Consider the following 22,394-nt stretch of genomic DNA (forward strand, 5'->3'; position numbering starts at 1 on the left):
TTAATTTCATGCTTGCAAATCCCCATAGATCTCAGCAAGAGAGTATGTAGTCTCTTGCAAACAAGAAACCACATGCTAGGATTACAGTGGGACAAATTCATATCTTGCAAGGGCTGTATTTAACAACAACAAAAACCATCCATTGTTCTTTGTTGCCATTATGCTTTTTGGGAGGATTTTCTCTCTCCAGATATGAGAAAGGCAATTGCATAACCACATCTCTCTCACTCTGTAATCTGATTTATATTAGATCAATGGAGACAGCCACCACTCACCACATCTTAGCATGAAATACTTCGTTTATAATTTTATTTTTGCATGCTGTGCCCTTCACCCAACCCTCAGAATTGTATCAAAAAGATTGCATTGTTAATGCAACTGGGAGTTCATTGTGGAAAGTATTCTATAATTGCTAAATGAAACCATGACCGTAGAATAAATGTGTGGCCCTCAGAGCTCCAGGGTCTTGGCTCAGTGATAACAGCAGATGTCTTGCTTGCTGAAAAGTTCCAAGTTCAATTCCTGGCATCTCCAAGATGAAGGAATTAGAAAATCAGGACTAGGAAAGGCCTTTGATTGAGACCTTAGGGAGTTGCAGCCAGACAGAATAAACAATGTTGATCTACACAGTAAAAATAAAAAATGACCAACACATCCACTATGTCAGAAGTATGAAGCCTCCTGTGGTCCTTCAGATGTTGCTGGACTCCAGCTCCTGTCAGCCCAGCCTGCATGGAGAATTGTGGGAGTTGTAGTCCCAACAATATTTGGAAAACCTCAGGTCTCCACCCCTGCCATATATAGAAAAAGCATGTGCTCAACCCAAGCACAGGTTAACCTTTATTTCAGTGGCCCAGAACAATGGGACTTCTCATTTTTGGATGTCTCTTTCTGAAAGAAGCTCCTCAGCCCTTATAGAAAATGTCAACAAAACTGAAGAACCCCATCACAGGGCTTCTCAGAGATTGTGATGATGAAATGTCTTTCCATTGTGCTTGAAGCCATGGCAAATGGAGTCAGCTGATACATTGAACTGCCATTCATCAAATGGAGAGCAATTAAGATTACAGAACTATATACTGTAACATACATGTAAAAGGATGATCTTATTGTTTCCCTCAAATATACTTTGATTCAAGGATCACTATGGTTTCAATGAATACTTTCCAAGTATCATTAAATTTGCCCACACACAATCTTCTTCTGAAAGCAATCCATTCATGGTTGCAAGAGTTGTCATGTCATCTATCCATTGATCAAAAGAGGCCATGTTTTTGTCCTTCCAATATATCAATATCAATCTTTTTGCAGATGTAATGGCATGGAGAATCCATTTACGTTGACTGCAATCCTAAACATGTCTACTCTAGAATTAGTCCTAATGAGTTCAATGGGGGTAATTTTCAGGTGAAGTTTGTATTGTAGTCTGTGATTCTATTCAATTTTTGAATGAATCACACTGTAGCACAATTCTATTATTTTATTTTTTGTTATTGGCCTACTGTTTTATACTGTTATGGGGCTATATCCTAGCTTCACTGATGCAGATCAGTTTATTTTGACCTTGAATGACTCCAGATAGATAAGTTTAAGGACTCATGGAATTTTTATGATATTCATGATTTCACATAGTCAGTCTGATGCATGAGAAGACATCAAAAGAGTTATGGCTTAAAGTAGGAACAAATGGTAAAAAGATACCAGCGAGGGGGAAATGTTTCAGAACATGGTAATTGTACATGGCTACTGTTAATGGACAGCGTATAATATGATAGATTGTTCTGCTACACAATAATTAAAATTTTATGTTGCTGAAATTAATCTTTAAAGTTGTCTAGAAGAATATGGTGAACGCTGTCTGCAGAAGTATGGAGGTTTTATACTTGTGTTTTATAGAGTAAGAAAAATTCTAATAATGGGGAAATGTACTAATTAACAGTAATTTTACAATGGGCTTCTAGATTTTTGGCATTTATATGTTTAAAAACAATAATGGCATTTTTACAACCAGGGTTTTTGAAGTCCCTTTTTTCATTTCCCTATTTAAACGTCTCATTACACATACGCATCCCATTCCTGCACAGATTTACATGTCCAAGTCCAATGATTTCAGTGACAGACCTAACTCAACACAGGATAAGGCAATCATGTCAGATGAACATACACTTAATTCTTAGCATGGCACATTCACTATAGAAGTAGCAGCAGGAGGATATTCCCCAGTCCCAGAGGGATGAAGTAGCTTTGATTTGGCAGTAACCAAATCCATGAGAGTGAGATCTGAGATTAAATCATCAAATATGACTGGTGCAGAATCAAAATACTGTATTTTTCTGTGTATAACATGCCCTTATGTATAAGACACCCCCTATTTTTCAAAATTCAGTAAATGGGGGGAGATTGCTCAGATCTGTTGAGCTTTTTTGGGAGGGGGTGATACAAAGTTGTTGAGCTTTTTTTAGGGGAGTTTGCCAAAAATCTGTCACCCATCTGACCAGCGCTGACACTCACACACGTCGCAAAAACTCAGTTACAGCACCTCTCAGGTGGGTGCCATTGCCATTCTAAGAGAACAACGGAGTCATTCATGGTGAGTTTAGGCACTCATTTTTCTACAAAAATAGCACTGATTGTGGTACACTTAAAGTCACATGTGAAGGGAATTTTATGCCTCAGCTCAGCCACTTACCTGAGCAGTGAAAGCCTTTGTACAGCGGAGGCATGATCTCTCACACACATAACATCGTCTGATGTGACATGAAGCCCTAATACAGTGGTACCTCAGGTTAAAAACTTAATTTGTTCTGGAGGTCCGTTCTTAACCTGAAACTGTTCTTAACCTGAGATACCCCTTTAGCTAATGGGGCTGCTGCACCGCCGCCCAATTTCTGTTCTCATCCTGAAGCAAAGTTCTTAACCAGGGGTACTATTTCTGGGTTAGCAGAGTCTGTAACCTGAAGCGTCTGTAACCTGAAGCGTCTGTAACCCAAGGTTCCACTGTAGTGTGGATGCTTCTTTCTGCAGTCTTCCCCCTTGAACAAGCCACAAGCTCCATACTTCATTGAGTTCATTTTCCATAATGCCAGAGCCATAGTTATTGCCCCATAGTACCAGAAAGGAACCATTTTGCCCTTGCATTCATCAATTTGCCAGCACGTTGACACGTCTAGCACTGTTCTCTTCCGTGACATCTAGTCACATTATCATCTCATGTTCTGTAAGCTTCCTCATGATGCAGCTGTGCACCTGAGTGACAATATGGATTTCCGCCCACATAGTCAATGCTCAGCCATGTTCTGTTGAATATTTAAGAGCCTTGAGCATGGATAGCCTGAATGGTATTTCTGCAGAGCAGTCTCATTTGCCATTTATATTCTCATCTTGAGGCCCAGAGATCTATGCAAGCTGTGGATTTATTGACTAAGATTTTGCCCTTCTTCTTTTAGCACAATTCTACTCCTATTTAGGTGATCTGGGTGTTAGATATAGATATGCTCCGTGTTCTTCCTAGTGTTGGTTCCATTGGGATCTATATCATTCAACAGCTTTTCTTTCCATGAACCAGAATATCGTCTTTTCTTTTGCCTCCCATTACTACCTAAACACATCCTGTAATAAAATCACAGCAGCATCCCTAAACGGTATTTTCTTCCATCACATAAGACGGTTGTGTTTCCCACACACAACTGTCATTGCAGGCAACTGTCATTGCATCTGAAGGGCAAAACACGATCCCCTGATAGTTATTAGCAAACAGGAAAACGCTACATTAAAACAGCCCCATTTCCAAGGAGCCTGCATTACTGCTTGAAAAAACACTGATTGCTGCTTGACAGAATCTGTGGATAAAACAGCAAATCCCTCGAGTATCTGTTATTTATAGACATTGTCTTTAAAAGTGTGTGTGTGCTTATTTCCATGTATCTGTATATCAGTAGATATCATCTGAAAAACTCCATAGGTTTCATGGTTTTCAGCAGAATGTTACATTATTTTCCACAAAACATTTTAGATCTTTATTATTATTTTTTTGAAGTTAACTGTTAGTCTGACGTTTTCCAACCATACTTTAACACCCTTTACCTTTACCTGTATCTGATGATCACTCCTGCACCCCAGTCAAAGAATCCATTGTTGTGAAGTTCTAGCTACATTCAGAAGAACAGAACTCTAACAGCTGCTTCACTTCGTACCAGAAACTGTACAATCCTGTGCATGTCTACACAGAAGCAAGTGTACACTGGGGAGTGTATAAAGGATTTTAGAGGACTGGCATAAAGCTACAATCCTATCCACACCTCCTTGGAATAAGTTCAAGGAAATCCAGTGATACTTACCTTCGAGTAAGCATGCATAGGATTCTGCTGGTTTCCTCCACAGAGTTTTGATTTGTCTATCAAACACAGCTGCTATCGAACCTCCACTGCAAAAGCCGCATTAAAACCAGTTGAAGTAACGGCTGCAGAGGTAAGAGCTGGCAGACTGCACTATGTCAGATAAAACTTGCCAAATGGGAAAATTTACTTACAACAATGTTAGCAAAAGAAGAGAAGCAATGAAAGAATGCATTCTGTAGCCCGCAACAATGACAGAAACTCAACAGTATAAGGTAAGAGAAATATTTATTTAAATTTTGCACAAGAACGAGCTTATACTGAACAAATTTAATCAAGAACTAAGTGCAGTCGAACGAGGAAATATAGATGACTTCTCCCATCAGACAATATTAAGTAGTCATGCCTGTGCATCATTACTATATTTTTACAATAACTTGAATCAGTTTCTCAGAGCTGTACATATGTTGTTGCAACATTCAGTGTTTCCAAAAGATATCTTCCTTTTAAAAAAGATTTCTGGCAAATTCTGTAGTGAGCAATAAAAAATAATGATGATGTAGATTCAAATATCATTAGGCTACAAAATAAATAAATCTGTGGCCATGGATGAGGTGTATTTTCAAAACTCCAGAAAGCTTTTTACATTCTTGAGGATTCTGATACCTTTATACGCACGACATGTCAATTTTCCTCTAGTCCAGTATCTTACATAATGATGTCAAACACAGACTGGACCAGAAGTTGAACCTCACACCCAAACACAGAAGTCATTACTAGTCTTACACGTTTCACCCAGAATGAGGAAAGTGACAGCTCATTCAATCATAGCATTTCTGCACTTTAATTGGGGGGGGGGGGGACTGGGTCTTGCTCCAGTTTTGGCTTTATACAATTTTTGGTCTGTAAGTCTTTTGCGAAGGAAAAAATTCTATAGCCAGAAACTGCCTGCCTGTGATACATGGTCATTAGCTTCACAGTTCCTGAAGGCAATGTGGATCCACCGAACAACAAACATGCCCATTCTAGAGAAGACAAAGAAAAACAAGAGAAAGTGATTTACATTCATGCAAACAACTTTGTTTAAACAGAGCATAAGCTCTGTTTAATGACTGCTTGGACACGTGCTGAAATACCAGCATTTGCTATCTAGTAAATCTGCATTAAATTCTTTCTGATGTTCCGGTGAAAATTAACTTAGTGGCTTTTTTACTTCTGAATGTCAACATAAAGAGAGCAGTTTGAGTTCCCATCAGGCAGTCATCCAGTGTATTTGCATGGCAGAGGCAGATTCCACTGCTGAGCCATGCTGTCAGCAACCACACATTTGCACAGTGCAGAGTGAGGCAAATGCTGCTTTCATGAATGGTCAGCAGTTCCAAGGAGGAAACTGCCACACGAGCCAACACTCTTCACTAATGTCAAGAAAGGACTGCATGAAAAAATAACACTCAATTTTTTTTGTAGCTTACAGTAGCCTTCCTTCCTTTTCACCTGTTTTACTAGCCAGAAGCAGTGCTTTTTTCAGGAGATACTCAAGGGTTGAACTTTTGGTTCGAGGACCCATACCCCGCACAGTGGAATGAAACACAAGGACACGTGATATAAGGTTAATGGGCAAGAAAAGGCCACAACTTTATTGATTACAGCAAGTGAAAAGGTATTGGCTTAGGCATTGGATTACGTCAGCTGACTCCACCCACTCGGAGAGGGGTGAGTCTAAAAAACAAGGGGGGGTTATTCTGTTGTTGCTAATCCAACTATAAGCTCTCCCCTGATGTCACCGAGGGTCGTGCCATGGCCTCCCGCCACGCAGGCATCGGACAGAATACACGACCGCCGGATTCCTTTAACGGAATACCCCAAAATTAAAGGCGCAGGCGATGGCCACACCTAGCCCTTTGACACCACAACACATTATTCCAATGCCTAACCGCCACCCGAGCCCAAAAGGGGCTTGTCGCCCATACCCTCACAGCTGTAACCAATCCCTGATGCTGCTGCTGATGCTAGTTAACCAAATGTCATTCCCTTGGTCTGAAAGATGAACCCCATCATTCCGGTACAAGGCTTGGTCGCTAATCCGGATACGGTCATGAGAGATGACTCAGCCATACATAAAATGCACCCAACGGGCTATTGCAAGAGTTTCCTGGATTTTTCAATGGCCATATAGTTCTGCGCACCGCGTCACACAATTCTCTTCAGGAAGGAGGACCAGACCACCGTTGTTCCGGGACACAAGGCAGCAATCTCATCCAAATCTCTTTTTATGTGCCACAACAAGTCCACACTTCTTCTGCTAACAAGGTCATTTCCCCCTAATTGAAGGATAAGGATGTCAGGAGGGCCAAACGCGGCAACTCTCCCTCTCAGCAATGGCATAAGCTCTTCCCAACGCATGCCTCGTCTCGAAAACCAGGAAACTCACTTTAAGTTAGGCTTGTAAAGTGCTTCTGGATAAGTTACTTCTGGCCAGTGCTTTTTTCCTCCTCTAGAAAAATAGGTGCCGGTACTCACCATGAAGTTGTAGGGAAGTTAGCCCAACGAAAAGTAAACTGGAGCAATTTACATCCAAGCAAAGATCCAAACTCTCCCAGTACTCCAATCACAAGGAATTAGCTCCGATAGCAATAAACAGCCCCCCCCCCCACTCTAAGCCTTGCGAAATACTTCCCTGGCTTCTGCAGACAGCAAGGAGGTTAGACCTGTTGACTCACGACGGGACAACGAAAAGTGAGGGCTGGAGGCTGGCGCCGCAGCAATTTAGGCTGCTATACACGCCCCCCCCCTGAAGGCACCTGGTTGGGTGCCTGGCCGAGGGTGTGGGCACCAGCCAGGTGAGTGGGAGGCAGGGGGCAAACGCCCCCTGCTTGAGGCGGAGTCCGGCTCCCGGCCACAACCACTCCCCTCTCTTGCAGGGAGGAGAGTCTTTGTTAAAAAGTGTGGCCCTTACTGTAACAACTTCATGGCACCTATTTTTCTAGAGGAGGAAAAAAGCACTGGCCAGAAGTAACTTATCCAGAAGCACTTTACAAGCCTAACTTAAAGCAGTGTTTCCATTAAATTGAATTGTTAGGTGAATGAAACTGGAGAAATAACTTTCGCAAGTTTCCACAATTCATTTTAGCTATAACGTACTGATGCACACGAGATGGATAACCATGCCCAGAAGCTAATTAAATTGAGGTATTAAGATTGTAAATTAGCTTAAATCCGTTTGCTTTGGTTTAAATTGGACTGTATGTTCTAGGAAGCAGCACTAAATAAGCTTTCCCCCATGTAACTTGGTTTAAATGGCTTGTGGATGGGGCCTGATTTCTCCCAATTATAAAGCCTAGGCCCACAATGCCTCCACACCTTGCTGCAGCTAAGCAGATATGGGTCAAGGCGGCATCTAGATGGCCCATCTATTGTATGCAACCTTGAGTTTCATGATGGAAGAAAGGCAGAATATTAAGGCACTAAATAGATAAATTTGCAAACATGGATTTGTGGCGCTTTTGGACCCCAAAACTCAAACTTAACTTACGTTTCTTCATCTGACACACATTTCCCGTGAACAGAGGGAAAGATGTGATTGAATAAACTTAAACTATTCAAGAAAGGGAGGATAAAATTGTTTCTCCTTCCCTTTCCCAGTTTGGGTCTCTTACAGTACAGAAGGTGATCATTCAGAAAAACAATACCAAAACAAAAGCAAACCCATTTTGATAAAGTTCCACACTTGAAAAGACTAAATGCAATTTCATGTCAATTCTGACTATATTTACTTGCTTTCAGTAGATGTTTGGTGGGAACTACATGTTTATCTTCCTATTGGGATGCAAGCGAAGAGAGAAGCAAATTGTCTCTCTGTAATATTTTGGCACATTTAGCTGTGTACAGTGGCGGACCTACATTTTTGTGGCCCTGAAGCTTGAACGGTTATGGGGGCCTTTTCACAACCAGCAACAAGGTCTGGCTAACCACTGTTACTCAATGGGGTTGTTCCATGACAGTTCACCACACCATTACATCATCTGTGCTACTGACTCTCAGACTTTGGGATTGTTGAAATATATACAACAAAGAAGTAATCCATTTGAGTCTTGTGACTCAAATTGGGTCTACTAGACCCAAAAGTTTTAAGCAGTGTGGACTTAAGTCACTTCTGGAGCCTCTCCAGGATTAGGGACCCTGAAGCTTAAGCTTCACCATTTTAGCAGCAGATCTACCCCTCCCTGTATAGTGACATTTTCAAGTTATGCATTTCTCTGCTTTCTGCTAGTGGTGACTGTGTGGAAAGACAGACTCCATAATGCCAGAACACTGAGGTGTGCTTAGACATTACAGCAGGTTGCCAGTTCTGGTGGCAGTCCCATGTTAAGAACATCACATACTTACTGCCTTTATAAACAAGTTTAGCCTACGGCACCTGGTATACCCAGGTGGTCTCCCATACAAGTACTAACCAGGCCTGACCCTGCTTAGCTTCCGAAATCAGACGAGATTGGGTGTATTCAGGGTACACGTTTGCTTAGAATTGCATTTGGGCAATTTGTTATTTTATTTTCTTGGCTTGCTGTATGACGGGGTCCTAGAAAACCATGACAGCAATCCTGCTGCTCACTTTTTCCACTTGCAGTTTTAAAATGGTTTTGTGCTTAAAGCTGCTTCAGCCGATGCTCAGCTTTTCTGAATTCTTAAATGATTTTATGTAAACCTATTTTGTTGTAGCTTGGCTACAGAGGCTTATCCTGCAGCTCTGACCTTCTGTGAGATGCATTCTATTAATGTACAGAGCATTAATGTTTCATTTTTTACTGTATACACAGTATACCGTACTATTAGTCTAATTTGAATGACCTTTTTGGATTGTTTTAAAATTCAGGTGCCAAAATGCTTATACCATATGTTAGGCAAGAAGTAAAGCACAGATTCTGTTTCAAGGATAAAGTGGTATATTATGATTTCCAGTGCATCAACATAAAAAAACACCCAGCTGCTCTTTCATTTCACATATTCTTCCCCAGCCATTCCCCTGTGTATGTGGTTACAAGGAAAAATAAAATCTGGATGTATGCTGATAAATCCATAGGGTAAACAAAAAAAACCAATTAGTCCACCCCTAAATTTATTTGGGAACAGATATGGGATGGGTAGTCCCTGGGTCACAACATGGGGGGCCACAGATGAGCACCCCCCAACGGTGGATCAGGGAGTTGTGCACTGTCCTAAAATTACAGCTGAGTTTTCTTTTCATCCACTAAGCTGCAATCCTATAGACAGTTACCTGGAAATCAGCTCCATTGAAGCCAGTAGGAGTTACTTCAAAATAAGCATGTAAAGGATTACACTGTTGGGTTGTGATCCTGTAACCCATTACTTGGAGCCAACCCCACTGAATGCACGTGAGCTACTTTCAAGTAAAGCTGTGCAGGCATGGATCATATGGATGACATAATAAGACTGTGGATGTTGGGAAGAGGAGGTGGTAAATGTTCAATTTAGCTATTTCTGCTCAGTTTATAGGTATGAGTTAAGAACACAGGAAGACCCCGCTGGATGAGGCAATAACCCATCTACTCTAGCATGCTGCTTTCATAGCGGACAATCAGATGCCTATGAGAAACCTGCAAGCAGGACTTGACTGCAACCTTTTCCTCATTTGTGATTCCCAGCAAATGGTATTCCAAGGCATCCTCCCTCCAACCATGAAGGCACAACATGGCCATGACGGCTAGTAGCCTTACCATTCATAATCTTCTTTTTTAAGCTATCCAAGGTGATAAACACCACAACCTCCTGTGGGAGCTTCTTCCATACTTTAACTACATGCTGTGCAATTTTGTCTACCCTACATCTTCACATATTCAGCTTCATTGGAAGTCCCAGAGTTTTATAGTTATGAGAGATGGAGAAAAAACTTTTCTCTATCCACTTTGTCTGCACCATGAAGAACCTTATACACCTTTTCTCTAAACTGAAGAGCCCTAAAGGTGGGGTGGGGTGTAGCAGGTAGAGTACTTGTTTGGGTTCAGTGAGAAAAGTAGGAAATGCACTTTACATCACTTGTATAAATGAGAACAGTTTATTCCAGTCCCTTTTTCTTAACTATTTTTAGAGGCTGCAAGAGTCATGTCAGCATATCACTGTGCGCCCTTCTTCTTCAGATAAGTGTTTCTTGTTGACCCTGAGGAATACTAAAGACCCAAATTATCATGTGGATTCTGTTCCCTTCACTTTATAAAAACAAGGAAGCAATGGCTCTATTTCCATTATGGCCACGACAGAACATGAAAAAGTGTTTGATCACCGCAAAGCTTCAAGATTGTCTTGGGTAATTTTCTTCTCTTGAAAGAAAATATTTTTTTGGGGGGGAGGGGAGGTGTAGAAGGTTATAGCCTATACGAGAAATCGTTTGATAGTTTAAATGTCTTCAAAATGCCCCCAAAAAACTGATAACAGCAAGATCAGCAATCACAGCTGAGCAAATATATTTCCATAAAAAGTATACCATATGTAGATGCATAGAGGGCTAGATCGCTTCAAGGTCAGACAGTGCGTGGACTTTGAGAATTTTGCCTTGCTGGTACATCTAAACCATTATCCAGACTCTTGAATGCTCCTGTCCCCCTGGCAGAAAAGAATGATGTCAACAACACTGAATGATTTATGTTGCAAGTGTGGAAAGAGACATCCCAGTGACTAGATGAGATGCATCAATATTTATAAACCGTAAGGCCAACTAGAAAAGACCCTTCTACAGCACGATTTAGCTCTTCAGTACCTTGCACTGGCAGAGGGTGCATTCTGTGCCATGCTTGATCCAAGAGGACCCGGTGAAGCGAACCACATTAGTTTCATCCAGACAAGTCTTGGTGATATCGTTCCTAATGGTATCTGCTTGACAGGGGTCAGTGACGCAGTGAGGGCAACATTCATTCTCAGGGAGGGTGCTGAATTCACACTCCATATCTGGACAAGGCAAGGGCCAACAGTCCACTTCACCCTGCTGGTTTTTTTAAAAAAATGGACAAAGGAGCATTAATTCTACATTGTTATATCATCATCATTCATATTATGTTAAGACACTATTATACCATCATAAAAAGGGACAGGGAAGCTTGTTCAGGCTGAGTGCTGCTGGGGGTGTATTTTCCCACTAACCTGCCAGAAGCCCCATTGAACACAGTGGGACTTCTAACAAAAAAAATGGCAGAGGTGTGTGATGTGGATTTGTTTGCAGTTACTTAAGGCAAGCAATGGAAACTGAATGATTAAGGATCTAGCTCTGAGAAAACTGGGCATGCTAAAGTCACATTGATTTAAACAGAGTTAAGTAGTGAATTGTTCATGTAGCTCCATGGATCTCAAAAGGTGTCAAGTGTGTTTTGAATTGCACCCTGTGCTGGGGGGGGTACTTCTTTCTCTGATAAGGACTCACTTTCAATAAATATCTGCAGCGTACTCCTTGGGTTTCAATTATTTCAAGCTGCTCTTTCAACCATGATTGGTAATGAGGCATTATTTCTATTCCCTAGATCCATTTTTTTTTACAGTCAAATATGAACAATCGATTTTCGTGTTGTGATTAGATGTATCTTCAAGTTACAAAAAAAGGAGATCCCAACTAAACATCATGGGGGAAAACTTTCTGACAGTAAGAGCTGTTTGACAGTGGAATAGTCTCCCTTGAGAGGTTGTGGTCTCTTCCTTCCTTGAAGTTTCTTAAGCAGAGGTTGGATGGCCATCTATCATGGATGCTTTGGCTGATATTCCTGCATTGCAGGTGGCTGGACTAGATGGCCCTTGGTGTCCCTTCCAACTCTAGAATTCCATGATTCTATCTACAGCCTGAAATTTTCAGTCTCCGATCAATTGAGCAATAGAAAATTTTAATTTCATTTTTTAAAAACTGATTGAAACAAACATGCACAATAAAAGAACAATTAAGGCAGCTGTAACTTATAATGATTGCAAATGGTTTTGATTTAATTGTCTATTGTAGGAGGAGGACTTACCAAACAGCGGCATTGTTGACAATTTTGAACCCAGGTGTCTCCACTGTTGTATAAGATCTCACCGCTTTGATGTAGACACTGACTGCTGAGCCTTGGATCACATTCAGGGCAGCAGAATAAGTCAACTGTGGGGTTCTCACAATCACATACCATTCGCCGACACATCACGTATCCACTCTACCGTTGCAAGACAGAGCAGCATGCAGTAAAAATTAGAATCAGCTTGCATAACTATGGTGAGGGAAGTGAATAAGTAACAGTTTGCAAAGCTACAGGACTAGTTTAAGAATGGGAGAGTCAGGGAAGTCAAAAGGAGGAAATGGTTCTCCACACAGTTCATAGTTAAACTATTGAAAGCACTTCCACAAGATTTGGTTTAGAACAGGATTAGACTAATTCACTGAAGGTAAGGCTAAGTTCTACCTCCACTGCCTCAGAGCAACAGTCGCAAGTGAGGAGTCTGCTGTTGCATGCAACTAGATAAGTCTTTCGTGTAAGTCTGCAGGGCTCTACTTAAATTCTCAAAGCTAATTTAAAATGAAGGAAAGGATTTAAAATTTGTAATATTGTACTCAATTGACAATATAATGGTTCAAATAAGGATGGGCTATGTTCTTTGAATCCAGCTGTGACTTTGCTGGGTTGGATCCAGCTGTGACTTTGCTCTAGCAGAAAGAGCTACTGTTGGTGCAGATTGTGGCACATGAGTTTTGCCGACAGCTCCTCCCACCTTGCCATGTGTTGGAAACAGGAAATTTGGGCTAAATTGATTATTTTTCTGCCTCAGTAAATCGGCAGCGGTGACTTAAGCATACCATCTTCATCCCTGGGGGGGGGGGGGAGACAAACTATTCTATCTTCAGTTTCCTCCTTTGCTGCTTCACCTTCTCCCAGCCCTCAAAGAACCCCCTGCTGATGCTGATCAGACTTACCTGGCAGGAGCAGACAGAGCACCTATCGTTCTCCAAAACCCAAATCTGCCCATTGTGTTTAATTTTGCCTTCGTGGACACAGTCACCTGTGCAGTTCTTCCCATGAGGACACCGGCAGTCATAGCCACCATCCAAGTTAAAGCAAATGGTGTCATTGGCACAACTGTGCCTTCCTGTCGCACATTCATCAATGTCTGCAAAGAAACAGCCATGGACTGATTTTAAACTAAAGACACTAACAAAAACTGGCCTGACTATAGATGATAGAAATTGTCCTTCGCCATTAAGCCTCAGTTCCATAGTAATATGCATTCAAGTCTAAATTCTTCATATTACAATTTACACACCATTAATTACGTGAGTGGAAGTTCAAGTGAAATAACTGTGCAGAGCCTTACTTACTGTATATTAAGCAAGGAAATTCTTATATGAACTTCCAGATATTAGCTTTAAGTACTGGGGCAGTATTCTGATTCAATCTATTGTACCCTTGGATTCCAACCTGCTGAGGTTCGAGTTCATGGGTGCCTTGAAGTTGACTGGGCCAGGCCAAAGGGCTACTTGATTGCTAGCCCAATATGTGGGGATGTTGGGACCCATATGAGAAGAAGAACTGTTGAGAGTTCTTCTAGGCAGCCCCAACCTACATCGCAGAATTGAGGACCCATGTGGCACTGGAAAAAGCAGAACCGCCAAGTATTCAAGTCTTAAGTTTGCATGTGACCTGTAGACACAGACTGAGCTCTCTCTGCCTTGCAGGTGCAATCGACAGTTGGCATACCTTCACTGCATCACAACATTCACCAGGGATGGAGAACCTTGGCCCTTGGCCACATTTCCAGTCAGCCCCAGGCTGCATGGCCAATAGTCAGCGACCATCTGAAGGGCCAAAGCTTCCCCAATCCTGATATACACCTTGCTCAAGCTGGGTGAGTAAGGCATGTGAGAAGAGAATGGGTGCTGCTATGCCTGTCAGCTAGCCTCATTTTCATCATGCAACAACCCGATATGGATGCCAGCTTTGCCAGCATTGGCTCCAGGGTGGCTTGCAACTTGGAACCATCCTCAGATGCACTCAGGTACACGGGTTATGCTTTTATGGGTTATGGACTATTTAAGCAAGAACAAGATGGACTTCAAGGACATTGTTAGATGTGATCAGCACCAAGCTCTTCCTTGTTATATTTTAAGTTTACTTCATCTAACTTTTCCATCAACTCCTGCCTTGTTGAGTCTCAACTTTAGGGACAAGCTAGTGTCTGTTCTTACTGGAAGCCTGAGGACAACTCAGACTCTCTACTACAGCATCAGGTCTTTTAATTACAGCTGTAAAAAGTGGCATTTTCAGGGTGGCAGAGCAATAAAGAGAGAACTTTGTTTGCTGATTAAACTGTATATCAAGTTTATTTAAGTAGATTTTGTTTTAGTTTTTTTTTTAAAAAAAAGCAAGCAAGACAAGATCTCACAACTAAACATATTAAGCCAAAACATAAAAAAACAGATTTTAAAGGTGATATAACAAATATGGACTATGGGTAATAAATATGCTGAATCCTTTAGAGCTAAAATCAGACTCTCGTGTGGGAGCAGCCGAGTACATTTGCCCCACACCTCAGAAGGCTAAGCTGGCAGGGGGCCTCCGCCAGAGGCCTAGCAGATTTATGCTGTCATGCCAAGAATACCCTGTTCCTCCAAGCTGACTGGGGACCTAATGGGTGGAATGGCCATGTGCAAAATGTATGCACTTACAAGGATTTGATAGTAAAATCCAGACCTGTGTCACTGCCAGTTCAAATGAGGCAGTGGCACATCTCATAAACAAGACTCACACACCAGGCCCCATATAAGCTCTGCACAGGCCTGGCTAAACTAGTAGCAGGATATCCATGTATTTACAAATTAATGTGCCTATATATTCTCTCACACATGCTGTCATTTGCTCTCTAGAGGTGGTCCAACTTTGAGTTCACAAAGTTACAGAAAGTGAATTGTATCCAATTAAGTTTTATTCAAAGTAAACCCATTGAAATCAACTGCCCTAAGTTACTCATGTTCATTAGTGTCAGTGGGTCTACTCTTAGTAAAGCTAATACTGGCTACATCCTGAAATCAGCAAGATCTTGGGATCTCCCTGGTTGCATTCATTGCTTGCAATTTTGTCTAAAAGAGAAGAGTGGTAAGCAACATTAAAATTTCCTTAAACTAGCATTCAGGAAAGCCTTTGGGTTGCAGGCATGGAGTGTGTGCTACATTTCCTAAATGTTATGTTTTAATATGTATTAGTATTGTTTTAAATTCTAATTGTTTAACTTTAATATTTTGCAAGCTGCTGCGTAATACTTGGTTTTTGTTTTTGTTGTGCAGGCAGACTGGGTTGCCATGTGCCTACGGCATTCTGGAAATAAATATTATGAAAATCGGCAACAACCAAAAAAAGCAAGGAAATAGACATGAAGCCTGCACAAATGAAATACACATCTGCATTATTTAGCAGCATCAAACTTTCAACCGTTATCTGCAAAAGTGTTGCACCACAAATCATCCATCCCTGCAAAAATCTTGCTCTACGCTTTGATTTTGGACTGGTAGCAAACCACCATAAAGAGTGAGTTATGTGGTTGACATTTTGTTTACAGCTGTAACAGGAACACCAAGCCCCATAAAATACTGAGAATGGAGGGACCAAACAGAGTGTCAATTATTGCTGCACACAGCAAAAGGAAGGGAGAGAGTGGGAGTCGGAGCTTGGAGTTATCGTTAATTCCAGGCACCAGGTGGTATGTCACTATTATCACTCCCATGTCATTTTAAAATGATACATTATATAAATGCATTGCAGCTTCCACCTCACGGAACTGTGCTGTGTTTCATTATGTACTGCCATGCTATGTAGAACATTTAGCCTTATTTTTCCCCCTCTGTATTAACAGACTATATGTGTATAATGTGCCAGCCAATTTGTTTCTCTGTGTTATTTTTATATAATATGGGGGCAATATTTTGCACCCCAGCCCTAGCTTTACAATCGTTGCTTGAAAGTAAAGCTGGCTGCTATCAGGTTTTGCCCCATTGCTATCCCATGATGCAAACAATCCAACGTCTTGAATCTGGATATGTGTGATAGCCCTGCTTATCCCTTCTGCCTGAAAATTAACCTTCACCAGAAGAAGATACATAACAGACATTGCTTCATTCTGACTTTGAAGGAAAAAAGAATATCCGAGAAGAGGGGAAAAATCCACTGGTAGACCTTCAAAGATTAATTTTCCTTCTGTATGATTATGTACAGAATCTGGACCGTCAATGATACAAAAAAAAAAAGTTAAGAGAATTTTTCAAATTTAGATTTAGAGAAAATGACCCCCCCCCCAATAATTTGGTTTTAACAGACCATAACTGAACATGCTGTGTTGTCTTCCTTCAAATACATTTCAACCCAAAGCTTATAAATAAATACGACTGGATGTTTTGTTTTAGAAGAGCAGCAGCTTAAAATAACTGCATGCCCACTAACCTGCTGTTCCATGTAATGCCATTTGCCACAGCATCCAACGATCGCTGTGTTTCTAAGCTTGAAATACTGTTGCTCAAATTGCTTTTTGCTAAATGCAGTAGTTTCTACAAGCTGCAAAAGCAGCATAATATTACCCCACGGGTGGCAGGAGTTTCACTGTGCGATAAAAGGTTTCCTTAAAATGTATATTTATTATTTACAGCAAAAGAGGAAGTACATAAAACTAGATGGGTTTTTACTCAGAAACCAGTAAAATTTGGGAGTGATTATATGGCTAGCATTGCATCTGCAATCTACTTCTCTCTTTCTGTCTCAGACTGAGAAGTCAGCAGTGGAAGAGGTGAACCATACCTTCAGCATTATGGTTAAACAGAGATCACAAGTTAATGCCTTCCTTGCCTTTTAGAGGTACAGTTCTTCAGATACACCCTAAATGCACATAGACAGTAGAATGAACAGTGCACCTTCCAATGGAGGCATTACATTTTAATAGGGTCCATGTGCACAAAATAGCCTGCACAGTTTACTTCAGGCATAGGCAACCTCGGCCCTCCAGATGTTTTGGGACTACAACTCCCATCATCCCTGACCACTGGTCCTGTTAGCTAGGGATGATGGGAGTTGTAGTCCCAAAACATCTGGAGGGCCGAGTTTGCCTATGCCTGGCTTACTTCATCGGCTCCCAGATTTTTTTATCAGGGATTCTTACTACATAATCTGAGCTTGGTCATGCATTTCATTCCTTCAGACTGTATTTGAACATACAGTCCTGCATACTGTAGCTATCTGGAGACAGCAGCAGAGATGGGGCAAGTCATTGGTAGCCACCATCTTTCTTTCCCCAGTTCTAGCCTGGAATGGGACTACAGTACATCATAATATGTCGTTCCCAAGGAGGCACTGTAACAGAACATGGCAGCTCGCTGAGTGTCATTTGCAGCTCCAGCACTGATGGAAACAATAAGCTGTTTTTAAAAAGAAGAAAAACAACACAACAAGACCTCTGCCAATTATTCTAATAAGCCTGAGCCCACCATTCTGCACCATTTTTAGAATTCCTCCTATCTCCCACACCTGAGGAAATTGTTGAATTTCTGCCCAGTTCCATAGTTCTGAATGGCTGATAGGAACCGGCTGGCATTTCTGGTTCAGCACTAGATAGAACTAAGGGCTGCATCCAACACTCTCTTGAGCTTAGTGGGTAGGTGAGTTTTAAAGCTGCACAATCTATTGAGCAACAAAAGTTACCAGCGACATGCTTATTTTTGTATTCTCTTGCACAACAACATCCCACTGCCACATCTAGGAGAAGGAAACCTCCACTGCCTTGCTGCCATACACATCTGTGAGAAAGGCTTGGGGAGTAAACCTTGAGGAAAAATCCATACCCGCTGCCTTGTGAAACATCTTTAGGAGAAGAAAAGACTAAGGAGTAAACCCTACACAAATCTGGAGTACAGTCCCTAAGACAGTAGGATGACGCCTTGTACGCCTCTTTCCTTCCATGGATTTAGCTTTGTAGCCAAGCTATAGTGTGCAGTGCCTTTTTTTGACATGAATATGTACCACTGAGTGCTGGGAGCCTCCTGATTCTTTGAGTTGTGAAGGAGAAGCAAATCAAGACTGATCTGTGAGAAAATGAATCTCTTGTTTACTTGGTTATGGATCAGGCTGCTCTTCTGGTCTGGGTGTGATAGGTTTCTGGAAGTGATATAGGGTGGTATTCAACTAAGTTCTAATCTGATTAGAACCTTTGATGTTTACGGACCTAACTTTGTCCTGATAATTAATTTCAGTGGGTCTGCTCTGAGTAATTCACAGTGCTGGAAAAATCCTCAGTCACAGAAATCCTGAGTTTTCTGGAGAAATCTATCTATCTATCTATCTATCTATCTATCATCTATCTATCTATCTATCATCTATCTATCATCTATCTATCTGTCTGTGTACCAATTGATTAACTGCAGATTACTGGTAATATTATTTTTAAAAATAATTCCCTTTGTCTGTTTAGGTCATCAAAGAATTTAAGTTCCCTGGGTCAGAAAGTACCCTGAAGCTTACATTTGAAGATGGCCCAAGCACAATGAATTCAGTCTGGGGCCTGGTTTGCACAACATGCAAGGCCATGCAAAAGTGTGAGCTCTTAGAGAGGATTTTGCAGCCACTTTAGTCCTTTTAGTCCTATTTGATTGTTGTTAGCCGCCCTGAGCCCGGCTCAGCTGGGGAGGGCGGGATATAAATAAAACTTATTATTATTATTATTATTATTATTACACCACACTGAGCAAAGCCCAAGTCTGGCTTAGAGTGTTGTGGAAAACAGGCTAAAGTCAGCCGCACCAAGCATGACTCAAACACAAAAGCATAGCAAAAGCACATAAATTATGCTACCCCTTTACTGACCTTCACATGACTCTCCACTTGGTGAAAACATGCCATTATCATGGTAGCCATCCCTGCACTCACAGTGGTACCATCCAGGGAGGTTAATACAGGTGGCCCGGCTGTCGCACTGAACAAAGCCATCTGAACATTCATCAATGTCTGTTCATCAAACAGAAAAGGGAAAACAGCAACAAGACTGTAACATAAAGTAGCATAAGCTGCTGTTTGTGGACACACAATAGAAACTGATGCATTCATAATAATAATAATAATAATAATAATAATAATAATAATAATAATTTATTATTTATACCCCGCCCATCTGGCTGGGCCTCCCCAGCCACTCTGGGCGGCTTCCATAAAAACCAAAAATACAATAAAATATCACACGTTAAAAACTTCCCTGAACAGGGCTGCCTTAAGATGTCTCCTGAATGTCAGGTAGTTGTTTATCGCTTTGACATCTGCTGGAAGGGCGTTCCACAGGGCGGGCGCCACTACCGAGAAGGCCCTCTGCCTGGTTCCCTGTAGCTTTGCTTCTCGCAATGAGGGAACCGCCAGAAGGCCCTCGGCGCTGGACCTCAGCGTCCGGGCAGAATGATGGGGGTGGAGACGCTCCTTCAGGTATACTGGACCGAGGCCGTTTAGGGCTTTAAAGGTCAGCACCAACACTTTGAATTGTGCTCGGAAACGTACTGGGAGCCAATGCAGGTCTTTCAAGACCGGTGTTATATGGTCTCGGCGGCCGCTCCCAGTCACCAGTCTAGCTGCCGCATTCTGGATTAGTTGTAGTTTCCGAGTCACCTTCAAAGGTAGCCCCACGTAGAGTGCATTGCAGTAGTCCAAGCGGGAGATAACCAAAGCATGCACCACTCTGGCGAGACAGTCCGCAGGCAGATAGGGTCTCAGCCTACGTACCAGATGGAGCTGGTAAACAGCCGCCCTGGACACAGATTTAACCTGTGCCTCCATGGACAGCTGTGAGTCCAAAATGACTCCCAGGCTGCGCACCTGGTCCTTCAGGGGCACAGTTACCCCATTCAGGACCAGGGAATCCTCCACACCTGCCCGCCTCCTGTCCCCCAAAAACAGTACTTCTGTCTTGTCAGGATTCAACCTCAATCTGTTAGCCGCCATTCATGATCCATTCATGATCAGGATATATGAATGTTTCTAAGCAGAAGTGTTTAAACTCCATATCCTAGTATGCAATAAATCTAATAGGAACTAGAACTTCACAAGCCTTCTTGAAAAAAAATGTGAAATGAAAAATAAATGAGAACCATAAACAAAACAACATTAAATTATACTCTGTATTGTTTAAACATTTCTAATTCATTCAATGAAGACAAATGATAAACAGACTGCTTTGTGTTTCAACTGACCATGGCAAGCGGGGGAAAATATGATTCCAGCAATAGTTATATTTCTAGCCATTATCTCCTCCCGGCAATCCTTACACCAGGCTGTCTCATGTAAACCAAGATTATCTATTTCTGTAGAATGTCAAGACATTAAATCCTAACTCCCATTATCTAGGAGCTAATGCTGCTGGGAATGACTGCAAAGACTGCTGATAGAAGAGAGAGGATAGTCCTAAACACATTTTTGAATATGAATCACACCATTTGATTCTTAATAATTAGAAGGCTTTTTGAGCTGTAACAACCAATTTTCCTGGACCTACACATTGTTTTCCCAGAGAATGTGAAAAGGTAGAACTTTCAAGCCACACAAGCGATTGTACCAAATCTCTGCAGATGCTGTTTAGTACTTCTCTGAGAAATGGAACCAAAAAAAAATAAAGAGAGAAGTAAAGCAAATCTATGTCTAGAGTTTGCTAAAGTAATAAAGAGTAAGTAGTGAACAGTTCTCTACAAATTAGTTCCAGAAATAGGAAAGACAGCAGCTAGTGTATTAAAAACCAAACAAACAAACAAACAAAAACCCACATAGGAACAATTGATCCAGCTCTCTCAAAAAAACCATAGTATTTCATTATAGCTTGGGGAAAATGCTTAATTTGAAATCTATCTTGTTTAGCAATATTGATATTCCCAGTTACGACAAACTAAGACTAGGGTTGGACCCCATCCCAGTCTACATAATGCAAAAATTGGGTAATTAATGAAGTAAATTGCATGCTACAATGTTGTGTACTCAGGTTACCATCTACTTTGTGATATGACTTAAAATATATTCCCAGAGTTCATTTCCTTTTGTCAGTTATACACATTAGACCATTAAGCCTCCTTCTGGCTACCCTTTTATATTATTAAGCAGCAAATCCAAACCCAGCGCTTTTACTTACAGCTTCTCACACCCTCCCTCCCAAATGTTTTTGCAGCTACAGAAGAAAATCTACACCAGACCTTCCAGTTCTGTAACGAATCCCTAGGTGCCAATAAAACAAACTATGCTTAGGAAACTAATTGCAAATTTAAGCCCAACTTCCCTTCTGCCTCTGCCTTTGCTTGCTCTTGGAAAGAAGTTGTAAGTGAGATATTGGGTAGCGGAGGGAGATGAGATGAAGATATCAATGAGAATTGTGTTGATTTGGAGGGAATGAACCTTTTTCTGTTGGCAGGAAGAATGCATTTGGATGTGCTATACAACACACAAGGAAAAATGAAAGCCTATCATCAGAAACCTCACTGTGTTCCTTGGAAATGATTGCTCTGATGCTTTCATGCCAACTACCACATATTGGCCATGTTGGACATCATAGTAGAACACGACTTATTGTGATGGGAATGAGCCTAGCTTCAGCCTGGCCTTGCATGTTTCCTCCTGCTCATCTGATACCTTGGATGCTATCAATGCCTGCTAGTACATATTGGCCAAATCTGAATGCCTTGAGAATCCATGGATTATCATGATGGGAACTAGCATAGCTTCCTCTGGTTTTGCAAACTCCTGACATGGCCACAAAGAGGAGTCTGGAAGTTTCGGCTACAATTTCTGATCAACCCCAGTTTGCCCTGTCAACACCACTTACGGTAACACACTGGTTAATTTTAACAATGACTTGTTTAAAACAAAACTTCAAGCCATAATTTAGGAACAGACTGGTTTAAAACAAACCATAGTTAAAATTAACTAGTTTGGAGTTTGGATGTAACACTAAGTTGTGACTAATCAAAACTGAAAGCAAAAACTTCCAGTTTCTTTCCTACAACTAAATTGGAGAAGTGTGGTAAAACTGCTGGTGAGTCCAGGG

General features: G+C 41.4%; 1 protein-coding gene across 2 annotated transcripts in view; it reads right to left on the reverse strand.

The window, feature by feature from the left end:
- Positions 1 to 4,605: 4,605 nt before the first annotated feature.
- Positions 4,606 to 22,394, reverse strand: part of NELL2 (neural EGFL like 2) — a 111,027-nt gene continuing 93,238 nt past the window's right edge. The window contains exons 16-20 of one of the 2 annotated variants that reach the window (XM_082239606.1): positions 19,193 to 19,333; positions 13,273 to 13,466; positions 12,341 to 12,517; positions 11,107 to 11,331; positions 4,606 to 5,359 (exon numbers count right to left, since the gene is read on the reverse strand). In XM_082239606.1, coding sequence (XP_082095732.1) covers positions 5,309 to 5,359; positions 11,107 to 11,331; positions 12,341 to 12,517; positions 13,273 to 13,466; positions 19,193 to 19,333 — 788 coding nt within the window. In that variant the 3' untranslated portion in view covers positions 4,606 to 5,308. The remainder of the gene's footprint in view (positions 5,360 to 11,106; positions 11,332 to 12,340; positions 12,518 to 13,272; positions 13,467 to 19,192; positions 19,334 to 22,394) is intronic. The other variant, XM_082239607.1, reaches the window with a different exon arrangement.

This window comes from Podarcis vaucheri (genome assembly GCF_965113315.1).
Source record: "Podarcis vaucheri genome assembly, chromosome: 10".
NCBI lineage: Eukaryota > Metazoa > Chordata > Lepidosauria > Squamata > Lacertidae > Podarcis > Podarcis vaucheri.